Raw genomic sequence first — 19,324 nt, forward strand, 5'->3', positions numbered from 1 at the left:
ATCGAGACTTATACCGCTGAAAACCTATTTGAGTCTAGTTTCATTAAAAAAAAAAAGTAGGTTGAAAAACTCTAAGTGGTTTAAGAGATATGCATGTTTTTCCACAGTCTACCATATTCGGCAGTTTGGTGCAATCGAACATTTTGATTTTTGAAAAATATCAAACGTTGCCAAACTGGTCTGAAATTTGGTGTGTGTCTGGATAACACATGTATCTTTCTACCATAAAAATTTGAGAGGCAGAATGTTTCAGAAAGCTACTGAAAAGTAGTGTGACTCCAGTGACTGCCCTGCAAAATTTTCGGTAGAAAGTTGCAGTAGGAGTTTTATGATTAAGAAATATAGTAAACAAAGTCCAAATGACTTGAAATTTTACCAGCGTATTTACGACACATATATCTACGCACCATAAAAGTTTCAACATTTTTGGGTAACTACAACCTCGTCGAAACAGTAGGGCGGAAGCTTATTTAAATTTTCTCAAATGGTTGAAACTATAACTTAACATATATAATCATAGACCTACAATTTTCACCACAAATCACATGCTTCTTCATATCATTAACTCATCATGCTTTACATAACATAACACATAGCCCTTTTAAGGGTGATCATCCAACATGTAGAGGCGCATAAACTTGTGAGTTAAAAGAAAGTTTGAAGAAATTTATGCCTTTTTCTCTTCCTCCATTTTCGAAAATCTCAAACAAGAGAGGAAGGGTTATCATGCTTCAATATACACATGCTTATTCATCTTATACATACATATACACATAACCTAAGATGAGGATATGAGCTTACATCCAACAAAAACAAAGAAGGTGGAGTAGAGGATGCCTAGGATTTTCTTGGAGCTTGAGCTTGAAGATGAACACTTTTAGAAAACCTTTGCTCTTGCTATATTTAGTGGAACAAGAAGAAAATGTGGTGAAGTGAAGGGGAGGGGGAGGAGGCTGTCGAAACTTAAAGAAAGAAGGGAGGGAGGAGTGGTGTGGTGATGAGATGTGATGGTGTGGTGATGAGGTGTGATCTTGTCAAATAAATGCATAATCTTGAAGGAAATATTGCTTATTATTGACGAAGATCTATGAAGATTTAGGCAATAAGGGAGCGAGGGTGGTGAGAGAATGTAAGGTGGGGGGGGGGGGGGGGGGGGGGGGGGGGGGGAAGAGAGAGAAAAGAGAAGAGAGAAAAGAGGAGAGAGAGATGAGAGAGACCGAGAGTTGAGGGGGAGGGAGGAGAGAGGGAGCATAACTTGTGAGAGCATGAATTTAGGAAGTTGTCTACTAGATGTAGCTAAATATAGGAATAAGGTTACTATGCATGCATGTATCAACCATGTGGTGTTTATATGTAGGAGAAACAAATAAGAGAGATGAGATGTGGGAGCCGAAAATGTGGAGGAAGAAATTGAGAAAAATATAGAGTGGATTTTTAAAATGGCCACTTTCATATTGTAAAGATAAAAAATGTCCATTAAAATAAAAAACATAAAAAATGTCCACTGTTACCAAAATACCCTTCACATTAAAAATTAAAAAAATGTCCACTTTATATCACCCCTTTAAAAAATCCCGTAATTCACAACCAGTGTGAATTCACAACCAAAAAATTTTGGTTGTGAATTCACACTGGTTGTGAATTGAGAATTCATAACCAGTCGAATTCACAACCAGAATTTTTTGTTTGTGAATTCACAACTAGTCGAATTCACAGGCAAAATTTAATTCACAACCAGTTGAATTCACAACCAAAATTTAATTCACAACTAGAATTTTTTGGTTGTGAATTCACAACAAACGAATTCACAACCAAAATTTAATTCACAACCAGATTTATGTTGGTTGTGAATTCACAATCAATCGAATTCACAACCTGAATTTAATTCACAACTAGAATTTATTTTGGTTGTGAATTCAAGTAGTTGTGAGTTTGAGTTTTTAAAGTTCTTTGAGTTTTTAAAGTTTGAATTCACAATTAAAACTGTAATTTATTTTGATTGTGAATTTATAGATTTGGTTGTAAATTCAAGAATATTAAGTTGTGAATTCATCGAGTTAGTTGTGAATTCAAGAACATTAAGTTGTGAATTCATCGACCTGGTTGTGAATTCTTAAATCTAGTTGTGAATTCATAAATGTGGTCGTGAATTCAAGAACATTAAATTGTGAATTCATAAATTTGGTTGTGAATTTAAGAACATTAAAAAAATAATTATACAGCTCAATCAAATTGGTGTACAACACCAAAATACAACAACTCAATCTACCATCAATTGACTATACATCAGTGAAATAAATTTCCTCTGTTTTTTCACATCTATTTCTCATTCATCAAGCTAAACTAATTCACACATCATCTTCTTCCACAAATTCCCCAATTTCCTGCTCTTTTCCCCAATTTCCAGTCCTTGCAATTAAACTACTTGAAGAAAGTAAAATTGAATTGAGGTTTAGATAAACAAACCATCCCAATTTTGAGTACATGAGAAAGTAAAATTCTGAATCAAGATGAATACAATTGATTTCCCCAAAATTCTGAATTCTTGTAGTGCAACCTGCCTTCCCCTAAATGTCTCTATCTCGTCTCCTTGCCGTAGCTGCCACACCATCGTCGGCGTCGCGCCATCGCCATCGCCGCCGTCGCTGCCTCCCAGCCAATCGCCTCGCCCTCTCCGGACGACGGCGGAATCCGCTCACAATTCTCGGATCTGAAGCACAGGAAATTGCAGCAGCAGCCACCGCCAAGGTCGAACGGAGGGGGAGGCTTCCGAAGGAGCGTCGAACCAAGGAAGCGGCGCGTCGGACCAGGGAAGGTGGAGCGTCGGACCGGGGGAGGCAGCGCGGCGGAGTCAAAGGTGCTGCGCCAGAAGCGCGCCTTCTTCCTCGGCGAGTCAGCACTTGCGGAGCAACGCTGCCGCGTGCGCGGCTCCCTCCGTCTCAGAACAACAGCGTAGCGGTGGTGGTGGGCGGCAACTGTGGACCGGCGGCGAGGACGAGAAGGAAAGGAAGAGGGAGAGAGAGAGAGAGAGAGTGTGACGTGAATGTGAAGAGAGAGAAATGAGTGGCCATTTTTTCAAATTTTAAAGTAAGGGGTATTTCTGTCTTTTCAATTAAAAAGTGGACAGTTTTTATCATTTTTATCTTAGTGGACAATTTTTATCTTTACAATATGAAAGTGGATAGTTTTATATATTAACTCAAAAATATACCTTAATTCTGATATCATCAATATCATAGTTATAATGCATCAATAAAACATATGTGAATATTTTACCAAGTAAAATAATTATATCACATAGACATTTAAAAAATATATATAGAACGAAGATAGATTTTTCAAATATTATACGGCCGAGAAATAATACGATCGCCTCATAATAAACTTTCAATAAATCCTATCTCGTTTACTTGCCCGGATGCATAAATACTCTAGCTGCTATTTATAAACTCAATTTAAAACCGAGCTAGGGCACAAATAGCTTCAAAAAAAATACGGGGTGTTACATTACTTCCGGAACGTCAAGTTGCGCCCTAGTTACCAGCATGCGTCTTTGGTGGAATTTTCTCTGATTTCCTCCATTTCGAAGGCGACTTCCTCAGTTTTTGATTCTCTCAACTCGCGGTATTGCATTTCGTACCTCCAACAACGCCATCTGCAACCTTTGAATCTCTCCAACAGAAATGTATTGGTTGTTGGAACTCGCTTGCCGAATCCAAGTTTGGATGATTTAATGCGGAGAAGAATATGATGAACTACCACCTGCAAGAGCTAGAGAAGCAGCTGCTTGACGATGAAGACGACGACCAGACTATTTATGCTATTATTGACAGCGAGTGGTTGGAGACCATCCAAAATTTGATAGGTACATCTCAGAAGCCGATTTCTCTTTCTCCTACTTGTTCTTCTTCGTCCTGCTGTTCCACCTTGGCCTTCCCTGCCGTTGCTCTGCCCCAAGCATCCATCGACGCTGCTGCCTCGATCTCTGAGGGTAAGCCGGCGTGGCTGAAATCCCCACGCGCCTCCAACAGGTAGCCAACGCCAGCGGCACTTTAGAACAAAGGGTCACAACTCACATGTTCAGCGGTTGGTAGCGAAGGAAATGGCAGGGGAGGGAGGAGTTAGAATAGGGTTCCAAAGAAGAAAACATTTTTATTTTTATTCTGTAGATGCGTTTTTGAAAGGTGGATTTTCTATAGTTTTTTAAAAAAATAAAAAATTCACGTGTACAGTTAATATGGCGCTTTGTCGGAACACGTCAATTACGGTAGCCAAATTATTTTTGTAGGCCACAAACAAAAAAATGTTAAATGATGATAATTACCTTTAAGGTGAGATATTTTATAAAAAAACACCTAAATAGACCAAAAATTGATATTTACCCAAATAATAGTAAATTATTTAAAGCGTTATACAAAGAAACATATAGAGACATTTACGCAAAGTGATTAGATAAGATATATAACTAATTGTTATTCGAAGATACATACGTAGTTAAATAAACTTAACATGGATAACATAGTTCAAACATTTATAGTAGACTTTTAGAGGTACATTATGAATTATAGGTATAGATATTATGTAAATAGATGACAGAAAATCAAATACAGCCTCAAAAAAAAAAAAAAAAAAAAAAGGAAAAAAGAAATTGAAAAACAGAGAGAGAGAGAGAGGGTAGCAGTCCCCAGCAAGCTGCGGAAGAAAGAAAGCCTAACCTAAGAAAAAGGAAGCAGGCAAAGGCATCCTCCTTCCTTTACACAAATATCCAATTGGAAGGCATTTTGATTGATTGGTTCAGTGACCGACGTAATATAGTTATCAATTGATAAAAGTAGTTAACTTTTTGAGAATCTATTCATATTAATCGACTACAATATATACATACAAATATCAAGAGAGAAAGCGCGCGCGAAGAGGAAAATGGGTTTAGAAGGGGGGAGCAGCCAGCGGATTGCGGCGTCATGGCTGATCGGCGGGCTTGTAATAGGGCTGTCTATGCTGGGTTTCCAACGCTTTGCTTTGCCGCACATTAAGAAGAAGAAGAGGCCAATTAGGGTGTACATGGACGGCTGCTTCGACATGATGCATTACGGCCACTGCAATGCCCTCCGTCAAGCCCGAGCTCTCGGCGACCAATTGGTCGTCGGCGTTGTCAGCGATGCCGAGATTATTGCCAACAAGGGCCCTCCTGTTACTCCTCTTGACGAGAGGTACCTCATTTCAGCTTCCTGCTCTCAATTTGGTTACGTATACGATTTTGCTTCAAAGTGTTTGTCTATTCATACCTGATCTATTATAATACAACGATTGATGCATTAATCTCTTTCCTTTTATCTGTATTGTTGATGATTTTTACAAGTCCTTGTGCAAGTGAGTTTGTTGAACATCCTTTCCTGCTTTCTGCCTTAGGATGATCATGGTTAGTGGTGTCAAATGGGTGGATGAAATTATCCCTGATGCTCCCTATGCTATAACCGAAGAGTTCATGAGAAAGCTATTTGATGAGTACAACATTGATTACATTATTCATGGGGATGATCCTTGCGTTCTTCCAGATGGGACTGATGCCTATGCCCTTGCCAAGAAGGCTGGCCGTTACAAACAGATAAAGCGCACTGAGGGGGTCTCGAGCACTGATATTGTTGGTCTGTAATTCCAATTCTTGTTTATTTACCTGTATGCATGCGATAGGAATATGCTGCCTTACCTCTCTCAAAATTGATGTTTTTGGTTGCTTGGAATATAGGTGTGTATAATTACATCATAGCTTTTGATTTAAAAAAAAAACAGGATGATATGTTGTAACGTCGTCAATGCTCAAACAATGCTGCCTATATGCAGAGACTGGATTTGTTTAGTTCTATTAGTTATTGCCTCTATATTATGGTAAAAGGTTTTCAACATAAAGAATCAAAGCTTCATTTTTTAAATATTTTGTTTAATAGGTCGTATGCTTCTCTGTGTGAGAGAAAGGTCAACTGGGGACAGCAATAGCCACTCATCTCTGCAACGGCAATTCAGCAATGGCCGCTCAACTCTGCAACGACAATTCAGTCATGGTCGCAACAACAAATCTGAAGATGGTGTCTCTGGCAGTGGGACACGGATATCTCATTTTCTACCTACCTCTCGCAGAATTGTCCAGTTCTCAAATGGCAAGGCATGTAGATTAATAATGGGAATTCACTGCTTATTTTAAAATATGCTATCTAGCTATACCAACAATTATTTCAGTATTTGGAGATTATTTCATTTTGCTACCTGCTCTTCTCTATCCTACTAACTTGCATTAATAATTTGATATTATGTCTTGAATATAAATGAATGTGTGAGTTCTCAATTCTTGAGCTATTCTTTGCGATGTTTTTTGAATGCAATTGTGATTCAGTCTCTCTTAACCACATCTTTTAGCATAACTAATAAATATTTGGATTAGCTTCTTGCTTTGCTAAATGGCATGGAACCAAGGAAGCTTGATAGTGTGAGTGTTATGGGATTAATGTAAAAACTAAGGCAACTAAATAGAAACTAAATCATATACAATTTTTTACTCCCGTACCAATTTGCCTTTTCATATAGACATTGTGCTGCAACCAATCCAAGCTTTACTTCTTCTTATGGGAGGGTGAGATAATGATCTATTTCGATAACCATGCTAGGACTCCTGTTTCTTTATTCTGTTTCCAGTTTCAATGTGGAAATAAAAAGTCACTTAGGTATTTTAAAATATTAATGAGCTTCTAAAATTTATGTTTGCTTCTCTTTTAGGGGCCTGGACCTGATGCTCGTATAATTTACATAGACGGTGCATTTGACCTTTTCCATGCTGGACATGTGGAGGTATGTGATGATTGCATATGGTTTAATTTAGATATTAGCCTAGAATGTATGCTTCATTTAAAATTTTAATTTCTGTCTATGTCATTGTTTCATTCTTTTGTCTCATGTTGCTGTCTTTGTTGAATTAAGTTTGCTACATTATTACTACTATTACAATGATAGTATAATTGTTTGCAACTTCTTCTATTAGCATTATGTGCTCAGTTGTTATATGTTGTTTTATACAGATACTCAGGCTTGCCCGAGGGCTTGGTGATTTTCTTCTTGTAGGCATCCATACCGATCATAATGTTAGGTATAATCTTTATTTTTCTTCATTCACTGGATGGATTAAGTTTTGCATGTAAAATCTGGTGTATCATATTCTGCAAAAGATAATCACTATTCCTAGATAAGCACTTTTTTAGAGCCAGCAGATTATAGGCTGCCATAGATGCTCTTATATCAAATTTATTTGGAATGGGTTTGTGACACGTGATGCTTCACATATTTATTAGATCATAGCCAAGCCCTTAACTGTTTACAAATCCTATTAGATTCACTATTCTCTCCGATGGAATCGATAGTGACTAATGATATTCTAAGTGAAGCTTACTGTTGCTGGATCAAGCTGTCCAGAATGACAGAATTGCACTTATGGTCGGTTTGTTTTCTTGGTTGGGATGAGAATTGACTGAATAAAGAATTAGATGAGATTTAGACTGAGGTTAAAGTATGCAATAATTATTCGTGCTTGCTTGTAAAGTTGAATAATTTAAGTAAAATTTGCGTCCCTTTAAATGTCTGTTGGGGTTTGGTTTGATCAGATGTTTTAAGGGAGTCAGGTTTCCAATTGTCTATCAGCTCTTTTTTTTTTTTTTGGGGGGGGGGGGGGGGGCATATGGGATTTCTAATATCTTTTGGGATGGCGGATGCTCAAGAGTAAAATTTTACTTTATGAGGATTCTTTTGTGATTTTGCCCTGGGCAAATCCAGACCAACTAGAATGGATTGTGATCAAATGTTAGTTCTGTGATGCCTTGTCCAAGAAAGACAGAAATTATGATGGGCTTCAGAATAGAAAGTTGTACCTGTAAAAATTGGTGGGATGTATTAATGTATTGCACTCCACCAAAAATGCTTAGGGCCTTATTATAGTATCTTGTTTGGATTTAGAGAATGAAAAGCGACATTTTATTTTCTTAGCATGGAATGGAATGAGAAACTTGCTGTTAAATATTCCTGGCGACATGATTATCTGAAGTGTGAACTACTTATTTTAAGGTAAAGACACCTAAAGGGATCTCTAATATCCTTTTCTTTGGACAACCCTAACAAAGAAATGTGGAATATGAAAATTCAAATATGCTCTGAGACACAGCAGGGCAATGGGCAGAGGATGGGAGAGAAAACATTTTAAGTGATGAGAGAATCTCTTACTCTTTAGATATAGAAACTGTCATTATTGGCTTGCTGCTTGCTGCTTGCTTGGTAGAGTCAGGAATGCCCATGTTATAGAAAGTTGAAAGAAGAGATTCATGATTTTGGATCTAAAGGAGGTGGTTTTTCTTGCTTATTTAACATTGTCTGAAATGGGATGCGGATAAATTGGAATAAAAAAGAACAAATGTGGTCTTGATTTGAATCGATCAAATGTCCGATATAAAGAGGACAGATGCCTTGACCAAAATTTCCTGAAGCAAGTGTTTATGCTTTTGTTTATTTTTAGTTGTGCACTCTCTGATGGCATCAAAAGTTTGCACTAAGGCTAGCCTTGTAATATACACTTGTACAATATTTCCACAAATTGTGGTGCTTTGTACGAATTGTGTGGACTGGAGGACTTCTACCAGTTTGAATAAAATTGGCTGGTCCCTCTTACTTGCAAATAGTAAAATCCAACTCAGCATTAGAAAGTACTTCTCATGAAAATATTTATGTTTACATACTCACAGTATTTACATACATAGCCATATCTAAACTTCAAAGTTCCAATAGTGTAATTGAAGTTAAATTTTTAGCATTTAAATGAAACTTGTACTAAGACGCTTGTTAACTGTGGCCTCAGGGTGTAAGAATAATGATTATATATTTGCAGACTCTTGAGGCAAATATTTGATAAAATTTCCATCATGTCTATTGTAGTGCAAAAAGAGGACAACACCGTCCAATTATGAATCTTCATGAAAGAAGCTTGAGTGTATTGGCTTGCCGATATGTGGATGAGGTTATAATTGGTGCCCCAATGGAGGTGTCGAAAGATATGGTAAGTGTGATTTCACATTTTACTAGTTATCTGCATGAATACAGTGTCGAAGAAAGCATGTTGGTATGTTCTCCGAGAACAAATGCAACCTCTTCATTCAGCTTGAAGAAGAAAATTCTATGGATTTTAACATAGAAAGTAGCATATGCTTGCAACCTCATTCTTTTCGTAAGCACATGATGACTTGCTGCAATACTAGACTAGTAAAATAATAATAATTTTCTGTTGAATCATGCAATTTTGCTAGCTTCTTTATTCTGAGGTTCAGTTCTACTTATCTTGTCATGGAGTATATGCTGAGTTAATCTTTGATACTTATATGCTTGAAATCAAGCATTTCTATCGTCAGCTTTCATCTGGTTTCTAATTCCTGATGCTGCAGGTTACGACTTTCAATATCTCTTTGGTTGTGCACGGATCTGTTTCTGAGGATAATGATTATCAGAAGGTACACTGCTAAAAGATCTGGAATCAGTTACAAATATAGATTAGTTAGGAGAATCTGTAATTACCAAAACACTGCTATTTTTGTAGGAGAAGGAGAATCCATACGAGGTTCCTATCAGTATGGGAATTTTTAAGCTTTTGGAAAGTCCTCTGGAGATTACAACTAGCACGATAATCAAGAGGATTGTATCAAATCATGATGCATACCAGGTTTCACTTGTTTAATTTTTTAGATTTATGAGTTTATTGTGGATAATGATAAGTGATTAAAGCGATTGTTGCAGAAACGAAACGAGAGAAAAGCTGAAAGTGAGCGAAGATATTATGAAGAGAAAGCTTTTGTGACAGGAGATTGATTAACTCTTAGATTCTGGAAAGTAAGAGCACAGGACCTCGGTTTACGCCACTGTGTTTTTCATGCTGTGGTAGATCGGTTATATGGGCCTAGTTTGTTTTCAAGTGCAGAAGACTTAGTGACTTGATGCTCTTCGACATTCTAGCCTCACAATAAAGAGGATCCTCTCACTGCTGATGTTTTCTCTACTTTTCTTTTCTTTGCTTTTTGGTAGAAGCTGTAGAACAAAGCGATATCACCATGACATGTAGCAAACAATAGAATACTTAACATTTGATGAATATCTTAGCTATATGCCTCGATGTTCCTAAATGTAGCAGAATAGGGGGAGTTTTAAAATTTTACTGAGTTGATGATTAATTTTGAATATATTTCAGTTGGTTGACCGTTTCGAGGAGAAAACTAAATTAGTGCCTTGAAGGAATATGGTATTTGAACAATCCTACAAGTGATAATATTACACAATATGATAACGGTAAAAACTACTTTTCCAAGATCAACTTTTAGAGTGAGAAGTCAAGCTTTCTGCATATTGCGTTGTCGATGATGCATCGCTTCCTAGTTGTGGCGGACTTGGTAGGCGGTGCTGGGCACGTCTCGGCAACCCCGGTGAGAAGTGTAGATCTAGGCGGCGAAGCTTCTTCACCTGCAGCAGCTTTGGCCAGCTCCAGCTCTGCAGAAATAGAATCCATGATGGCGCCATACACAATCTCAAACAAACGCTCTTCATCATTATCAAAATCTTTGAAGTTGAGGCATCGGACGACATGGTTGCGTGACTCTTCCCTGTATTTCCGGTGGCGCGGAGCAAGCAACAGCTTGTCGGAGCCCGGAGCAAACGAGTCGAATAAGGTCTCTTTGGGGGTTTCTAAGCAGGTGGTTGGAGAAGGAGGTGGGGATGAAGATGAGGATGATGATGGGTGGTTATGCTCTCCATTTTCCTCAGGAGTTGCTGGCCCTGCCACATTCTTTGCTTCCTCATCACTTACTTTACTGATGAAACTCCAACTTCCGCAAATAACTTCTCCATTCATTATTACTTCATCTGCACACACCTCAGATCCCATGGCTTCCCCTTTTTTGCACTCAGCTGAGCTACACTCAGTTACTGCAATACAAGAAATTAAAAAAGTTCCAATTTCAAAGTATAGGAAATTAAATGAGGGCAAAATTAACTATCCGGTAAAAGGGGAAAAAAGCATGAAAACGGAAAACATAAATGAAGGGTGAAAATCGAAGCAAAGCCCTAAGCAAGCAATCTAAATGGAAAAGAGAAGATCGGGAATGGAAGACGTATTCCATAAAAGAAGATTAGGTTATGAGGGAGAAAAAAACACACCGGCGATTAATTGAATAGAAGATGAGATGGCTGTTTGTGTTGCAGCAGCAGCGCGGCGGCGAGGATGAAGTGAAGGCGGGGTGCTTCGCGGCTTCATAGTTCCCACGTTGTTCCCAATTTTGACTATTCGCCTCTACATTCCGCACGTGATGGGTGGCTGCATATCCAATCACATTGTCTCTGGGCCCCACTCTCCATCCCCGGTATCCCGATGCTGCAGCTACACAAACAGCTGCTTATTTATATATATTCAATTTAAATTTAATAGCATATTCAATTGAATTTCCGAAAATGTGTAACAATATTAAGATTATATAATTAAATCAATTAATTCAAACTAAAATTACATAATTGCACGAAAATTTAAATAAATAAAAAAGGTTTAAATTTTTGAAGTAATAAAAACGACATAAAGATCCCCCTCTAAAGAAACAAAAAACTAGAAAAAATAAATTCAAAGAAAACAAAAGAAAAAAAGAAATGAAATATTCTGAAAAGATTCTCAAAAAAACATATGAAAAGGAATATATACTCCCTCCGTCTCTTAAAAACATGCAGTAGAATGAGTGACACAAGTTTTAAGAAATATTACATGAGAGTGTATTATGAGTGGAAGATTAGTTTCACTTTATATAATATTATAATGGATAATGAGTTCATTAACAAAAAGCAGTTGCGGATCATGATGATTTTTCGTGAATAAATATGAAAAAAAAAAAGATTAAAAAAAACTAAAAAAAGTTTAATGAGGTAGTGTTCAAAAATAGAAAATGTATGTTTTGTGAGACTACCAAAAATGACAAAAGGTGCATATTTTTTCAGAGATGGGGGAGTAGTAAAATTATAGGATTAAATTATAAGACTATTGCTAGTGACTCCCATTTCCACAAAGGGTCAATCGCGAGGTTGGTAATAACCCAAAACAAATAAAGAAAGCAGATGTATTCACTTATCCACAATGATCATTTCTCTATGGATGCCAACCTGTGCATTCAAGGACATTTGGCTTAAATGCGTCCCTTGCAAAGTATCATCATTTGTCTGGAAAGTTCTTCAAGGCAGCATTTCAACTAGAGACACCTTGATGAAGAGAGGAATTTTGCTCGAGAATGATGACCACAACTGCCCCTTCTGCTTTTCTGTTTTGGAGTCCTCTGACCATGTCCTGCTGTTGTGCCCTTTTGCTGCCTCGATGTAGAAAATTATCTGTAAGTGGTTACAGATTTCTTCTACTACTTCTTCGACAAGTTTGGACAACTTCTATGAGATGGTTGAGAAAGGTGAGAATAAGGTTGTAAAACTGATATGTAATACCATTTGACAATGTGTGTGTTGGAAATTTTGAAAAGCTAGAAATGAGAGTTTTCAAAGATGGATGGTATTATCATTAGCACGTGGAGATGGCTTAAGGCTTTTTATCCTAGTTCGCTCTGCTATTCGCCCCATGAGTGATTTTTAGATCCTTTTAGCTGTCTTTCTTCCAAGATGTCTTAAGTTTTCTTCTGATGTTGGTTGGCTATACTGTTTTTCGTTGTGTAAGGGCTTGAGTACCCCTTATACTCCTCTTATTCTTTATTTATATTAATTTTACCTTAAAAAAAGTACAGAAAAAATGAAATGAAGTGACAATCCATAGTTATGTTGAGCTTGAGACCCACCCAACCTTCAAAGTGGGGATACAAAATCGTGACACGTTTCACACACTTATTTGTTTGTTGGAATTTGTTTAAATATTAAAATAAAAATGTGATAGTTTTTACACCTTAAATTATTGGAAAATAAAAAAATATCATTTTTTTTCATTCTCCATTAATAGACATCGATATTGTCATAATTATACGCACACTATATTTTTTTCATCCAACTTTGAAAATGTCCTTTTTGAATTTTTATAATTTGTAATTATTTTTAATACAATAAAAAATATCATAATTAAAAATAATTATATAAAAATTATAGTTGAGTGGTTGAAGTGGTCATTAATAAATCATTGAAAATAGTTGTGGTTGGATTGGATAGAATATTAGTGATGTGGAAAAAAGAAAAATTTATTAAATATTGAAAAAGTTAAATGGTTGATGATTAGACTGATCACTAATAGGGATAGTTCTAAGATCAACAATAACAACACAGTCATATTGAGGGTGGTCGACTTGCCACGTAGATTTAACATAATTGACAAAGAAACACTTTAAGTTGAGATAAATGGTAATGAATAAAATCTAGATAAATAATATGGATTAGATGAAGTTTAGATAAATGGTACTCCTTTCGTCCCATTACAAAGGTCTCGTTACTTTTGGGCACAAAGATTAAGAAATGTGTAGAAATTAGATAAAGTGGATTGGTGGAAATTATTTAAGGGTTAAGTATCAATTTGGCCCCTGACGTGGAGGCCCTTATTACATCTAGCACCTTATGGGTAGAGGTGTGTCAACTAAGCCCCTGAAGTACCTATTTTCCTTCAATTAAGCCCTCTGACTTAACGGAGAGTTAACACCGTTAACTATTTTTATTATTTTTATTTTTTTATTTTGTTGGTGGTAGGACTCACACCTTCTTCTTCACCAAACTCTCCGGAAACATGTCGGAATCTGGGAACGACAACAGTGGCGGCGTACCCTCTTCTGCCCGAACCTAGCAACGACGTGGTCGACTCCGAAGAGGACAACAACGACGATTCGTGATAAGGAAGGGCTACAAATCGCACCTGCTAGAAGGCACCTTTCCTTGAATTCGAAAGGTGAGAGAGACTCTGGTAACGGAGAAGAACGATCGGTGACTGTAAATCGCCGGAATTACAGAACCCACGGCGGCGGATTTAAGGGGGGAGGGCTAGGGCTCAACATCGAAAAGGAAAGGGGAACGGAGTAGACCTTCGGCGCGAAGGCATCGGCCACGCCAGAGAGAAGGGGGCTACGTTACCGGGTTTTGGCTCACGCGGCGGTAATTTCGATTTAGGGTAGGAATTGGGGCTCGCCATTTTGCCTTGAGCGTGTGCTATCAGAGAGAGATTTGGGGCTTTGCGTATGGTGGAGAGAGAGAAGGGCGTCGGATAGGGCTGTCAAACCTTGCGGGCCGGGCCGGGCCGGCCCAACTCAGCGGGCCTAGGAATTTTTTTGGGCCGGGTCGGGCCGGCCCAAAATTTCAGCGGGCCTTGAACATTGAAGCCCAGCCCGGCCCTATACGGGCCGCCGGGCGGGTCGGGCCAAAACGGGCCAAAAATTGATAAATTAATATATATATACATATATATATATAGGGTTGGGTTCCGGTGGATCCCTATGCTTATAATAGATCCGTAGATCCAAATCTAGACCATACATTTATGACATGTGGCGCATCAAGATGGTGACATGTGGCAAGACATTTCAAGGCAAAATCTGGAGAGGGGTAAAATTCGAATGTAATTTTCGAAATTAAAAAAAAAATTAGATTTTCTCAAAATAGGTATATTTTAGATGCATAAAGTTTCATACGAGAATGCATGAACTTTCATATCAAAATGCATAAAGTTTCATATAAAAATGCATAAGATTTCACCCCACCCCCCACACCCCTGAACCCCACCCCACCCCAGAACCCCACCCCCTACCCCCCACCCACCCCCAACCCCCCATCCCCCCCCCCAAATTTTTTATTTTATTTTATTTTTTTAAAAACTAATTTTCTGACCACTGACCCACCCCTACCCCCCACCCACCCACCCCCCCCACAATTTTTTTTTTTTATCAAAAACTGATTTTCTGACCACTGACCCCCCCCCCACCCACCCACCCCCCAAAAAAATTTTTTTTTTTTTGAAAATCAGTTTTTTAAAAAATAATTTTTTTTGGGGGGGTGGGTGGGTGGGGGGTGGGGGTGGGCCAGCAATCAGAAAATCAGTTTTTGAAAAAAAAAAATTGGGGGTGGGGGGGTGGGGGTGGGGCAGGGGTGGGGTGGCGAAACTACCAGATTTATTAAAATGAAATGCATTTTTTGTATAATTTAATGCATTTTTACGTGAAAACTTTATGCATTTTTGTTTGATTTTATATGCATGTGAAACATGCCTATTTTTGGGGGGTGGTAATGGGGAGGGTTGGGGGGTGGTGTGGGCTGGATTGGGGGGTGGTATGGGGTGGGGTGGTGAAAATACCAAAACTGGAAAAATTAAATGCATTTTTCTGTTCAAAGTTATGCATTTCATGTGAAAACTTTATGCATCTTTGTGTGAAACTATATGCATCTAAAATATATCTATTTTGAGAAAATCTAAAAATATATATATATATTTTTAATTATTAAATCCGAAAATTACATTCCAATTTTACCCCTCCAGATTTTGCCTTGGAATGCTTGGAAGCTCCTTGCCACGTGTCACCATCTTGATGCGCCACATGTCATAAATGTGTGGTCAAGATTTGGATCTAGGGATCTATTATAAGCATTGGGATCTATATGATCCCATTCCTATATATATATATATATATATATATATATATATATATATATATATATATATATATTTAGTTCCAAAAATTAATAAATTAAATCAAATTTAAAGAAAAAAATTGAAGACAAATTCGATGAAACAAAAAAGGCCTTAAACAATCTACATCGTAATTGACTAAAATTAAATGTAAACAAATATGACTAAAACTAAATGTAAACAATATGAATACAAGTAAAAAACAAAAACTAATTGCAAAAACAACAAAAACTGAAAACGATTTTTTCACAAATTAATTAATACAGTAATCAAATCAACTGGAATCAAATAACAACCACCAAAAATAAATAAATCTTTCAAGTAAAAATAATTTAATATTGATTGTTGATTGCTAAGTTAAATCATAAGTTAGACTTCGACTCGTCATTGTCGTCAATTGAAGAAATGGACTTAGATTGAGTTGGGTCCATTGAAATTTGGGAGGAGATATAAATTTTTGAAATTTTCATCTTCTATATTGACGGGCCGATTTAGGCCCAAAAGCTCGGCGGGCTTTTTGGCCCGCGGGCCGAGTGACCCGGCGGGCCGCATGGGCCGGGCCAGGGAGGCCCGGTTTTTTTTGGGCCTTGAAAATCCTAGCCCAGCCCGGCCAAAACTACGGGCGGGCCCATCGGGCCGGGCCATTTTCGGCCCATTTTGACAGCCCTAGCGTCGGACTTAGGTGGCGCGACGTCGCAGGAGGAGAAGCAGCGGCGACGAGATTTAGAGAAGAGAGGGCCGAGACAACTGCTGGGTTCGAGCGGAGGAGGGTACGTCGCCACTGCTATCGTTCCCAGATTCCGGCGTGTTTCCGGTGAGGACGATCAGCTTCTAAAGCGTGTTGCCGACGATGAAGCGGTAGTTCATGGCGTAGGGGTCGGACCGGCGTGTTTTCGACGAGTTTGGTGAAGAAGAAGGTGTGGGTCCCACCACCAACAAAATAAAGAAATAGAAAAATAAAAATAGTTAACGATGTTAATTCTCCGTTAAGTCGGAGGGCTTAATTGAAGAAAAATAGGTACTTCAGGGGCTTAGTTGACACACCTCTGCCCTTAAGGTGCTAGATGTAATAAGGGCCTCCACGTCAGGGGCCAAATTGATACTTAACCCATTATTTAAATGTTAGGTATAGAGAGAATATATTACCAAAAAAAGGAATGAGACATTTGTAATGAGACATTCTATTATGAAAAGTGAGATATTTGTAATGGGACATAGGGAGTGATACATAAAATATTTAGACAAATAATATAGATTAGATGAGATTTTCTCTTTATATGTGTTTGGTATGTAACATATAATTTTAAGATAATTAATATTTTTGTTTAGTAGCAAAGATATTGTTATAGATTAAATCAACAAATTGCAATTTTAATCTTATATTCCCACTGTCCGCCAAGAGTATGTCACAATTGTCCGCAAAATGTATGCCATTTTCCTTTTTAGGACACGGTCCCACATTTTTTCCTTATCAATATTCATTATTTACAAAAAAATCATCTATTATTCAAATTCAACTACTCATTTCATATAATGGCGGGATCCTTTCTCCACTACATACAAATCACCAATCATTTTATTAAATCTCGTGTCCAATAAAAGTGACATATTCTTGGCGGACGGAGGGGTATAAATTTAAATCAATAATTCGATATAAAAAGAAAAATAGAAAGAAAAAAGTTACCCAAAAAAAAAAGTTAGTAATCTTGCATCGGATAAATAATCCAAATAGTGAGGGGATATTAGTTATCAAACTGAAATGGTAGAATAAGGTTGGACCTCTTAATCATCACGCGCCACCTTCCTATGAGATACCAAACACCTCAATAAAGTAAGATTATTGAACTATTTTACCTTATTTGGGTACCAATCACTACCTAAAAAAGGTGACCAGCCATTCTTAGTTGTAAATAAGAATAAGAGTATGTGGTTGTAACACCCTAATTTAAATAAAGTGTTAAATATGAATTTAAATAATTTTTTGACAGCGAAAAATATAAAATAAAGATTTGAATTATAAAGAAATTCAAATAAATAAATTTTTAAATAAAATATTTAAAATAAACTGGAATTTAAATTTAAAAGAAGACCAGCCATGATAGGGAGATGATGTGATAATATAAAAGTTGATAAGTCATACATAATCTCAAAAGTGGTTTCAGACTCAAAACTATACTGCACAAAATATTAGATAATATATTAGGTGCAACTACTACATAACATCTTTTCCAAAAGGGTTACTTGACACGCCCATTCGATCCTCTATGTGTTTCCAACCTTAATTACCTAAAAATATTAAATATGGGATGAGCATATAAAATATACTCAGTGTGAGAACATGCAATCATTGTCCACGTTAATAAAATGAAAATACATATGATATGCTGTAATATTCATAATTGAAAGTCGCACGGTGGCATATCAAGGACCTTTTCCGTCCTGGACCAATTATGCTGGCCCTTGGCGACTATGGTTGCAACTATAACTTTAACATATATATCGCATGCATTGTGGCATACCAAGGATCTTTCCATCCTGAACCAATTATTCTGGCTCCTAGCGATATTTAATTTAACTCACATATGGTAAACACATAATATTAAAATGGACAATAATTAACCACAACATGCATTTAAATAAATCCCACACCTGAAACTTGAACTTTGAAACGTAACTGCGATGATTTATAGTCCACGTTCTAGTCGCGCCGCACCTAGTCAGATAAATTTAAATAATAACATAAGGGCCTAACTAGAAATATAACTTAAAAGTTTAAGAATTTATTTTATAAAACCACTAAAATCATTGGTCAAATGAATTAAATAGTAAAATATATTTTCTTATGAAAACGTAGGTTGACATTTAGAATCAAGCGCAACCTATCTAAAATAAAATTTGCCCCTATAAAGAAATTAAAAGCTGAGCCCAAATTTATAATAAATGAAAGCCCATTAAAATTAAAACAATCAAGGGCCCAAGTCTATATCATATCTAGGGCTGTAAACAAACCAAGCCGCTCGCGAACTATTCGGAGCTCGGCTCGAAAAAAGCTCGTTCAAGTTCGTTTAGAGAAGTTCGTAAAATAAACAAACCAAACTTGAGCTTAGTAGTATTCGGCTCGTTAGCTCGTGAACATGTTCGTCAAGTGATTCAGCTTGAAAAATATAAATTATTAGTAGACATAACTTATATTTATCCACTAAAATTAATAATAATTGTATTAAATCTCTAATTAATTTTGTTTTTTATAAGAAAATAATTAATATATTTATTATTTTAAATAAAATAATCAATATTTTGAATATAAATATAAATTTAGAAAGTTCGTATAGGCTCGATTAGGCTCGTGAGCCGCTCGTGAGCCTCAAAGTATTCGGTAAGTAAAGTTCGGGATTCGATTCGATACTTATCAAACCAAACTTGAGCACACCACTATTCGGTTCGGCTCGGTTCGATTACACCCCTAATCATATCTCCCTCACCCTAATTTAAATCACTCTTACACCTCAACACATAATACAACTGACGCACACTCTCCCCCTTCCTTCTGCCGCTCACTTCCCCTATCCCTTCCTCCTCTCGGCCTCCTGCCACCACCGGAGGTCGGCGGCTCTGCCGTCCTCCCTC

At 37.2% G+C, this 19,324-nt stretch overlaps 2 protein-coding genes across 2 annotated transcripts; one reads left to right on the plus strand and one right to left on the minus strand.

Annotated features, from left to right (window-relative positions):
- The first annotated feature begins 4,631 nt into the window (after positions 1 to 4,631).
- On the plus strand, positions 4,632 to 10,181 carry LOC131003725 (ethanolamine-phosphate cytidylyltransferase-like). Its single transcript, XM_057930266.1, has 10 exons — positions 4,632 to 5,210; positions 5,410 to 5,645; positions 5,946 to 6,160; positions 6,769 to 6,840; positions 7,068 to 7,135; positions 8,965 to 9,085; positions 9,468 to 9,533; positions 9,620 to 9,742; positions 9,817 to 9,930; positions 9,967 to 10,181. Exons 1-9 carry the CDS (start codon positions 4,921 to 4,923, stop codon positions 9,886 to 9,888), a joined length of 1,263 nt encoding a protein of 420 aa, XP_057786249.1. The 5' UTR covers positions 4,632 to 4,920; the 3' UTR covers positions 9,889 to 9,930; positions 9,967 to 10,181.
- A 94-nt stretch (positions 10,182 to 10,275) lies between these two features.
- LOC131003726 (unknown protein 1-like) lies at positions 10,276 to 11,444 on the minus strand. The gene is made up of 2 exons (XM_057930267.1): positions 11,227 to 11,444; positions 10,276 to 10,995 (listed from the first exon to the last, which is right to left on the minus strand). The coding sequence occupies exons 1-2, from the start codon at positions 11,321 to 11,323 to the stop codon at positions 10,391 to 10,393; spliced, it is 702 nt and encodes a 233-aa protein (XP_057786250.1). The 5' UTR covers positions 11,324 to 11,444; the 3' UTR covers positions 10,276 to 10,390.
- Between the last annotated feature and the right edge of the window lie 7,880 nt (positions 11,445 to 19,324).

The sequence above is a fragment of the Salvia miltiorrhiza genome, unplaced genomic scaffold (assembly GCF_028751815.1).
Source record: "Salvia miltiorrhiza cultivar Shanhuang (shh) unplaced genomic scaffold, IMPLAD_Smil_shh original_scaffold_265, whole genome shotgun sequence".
NCBI lineage: Eukaryota > Viridiplantae > Streptophyta > Magnoliopsida > Lamiales > Lamiaceae > Salvia > Salvia miltiorrhiza.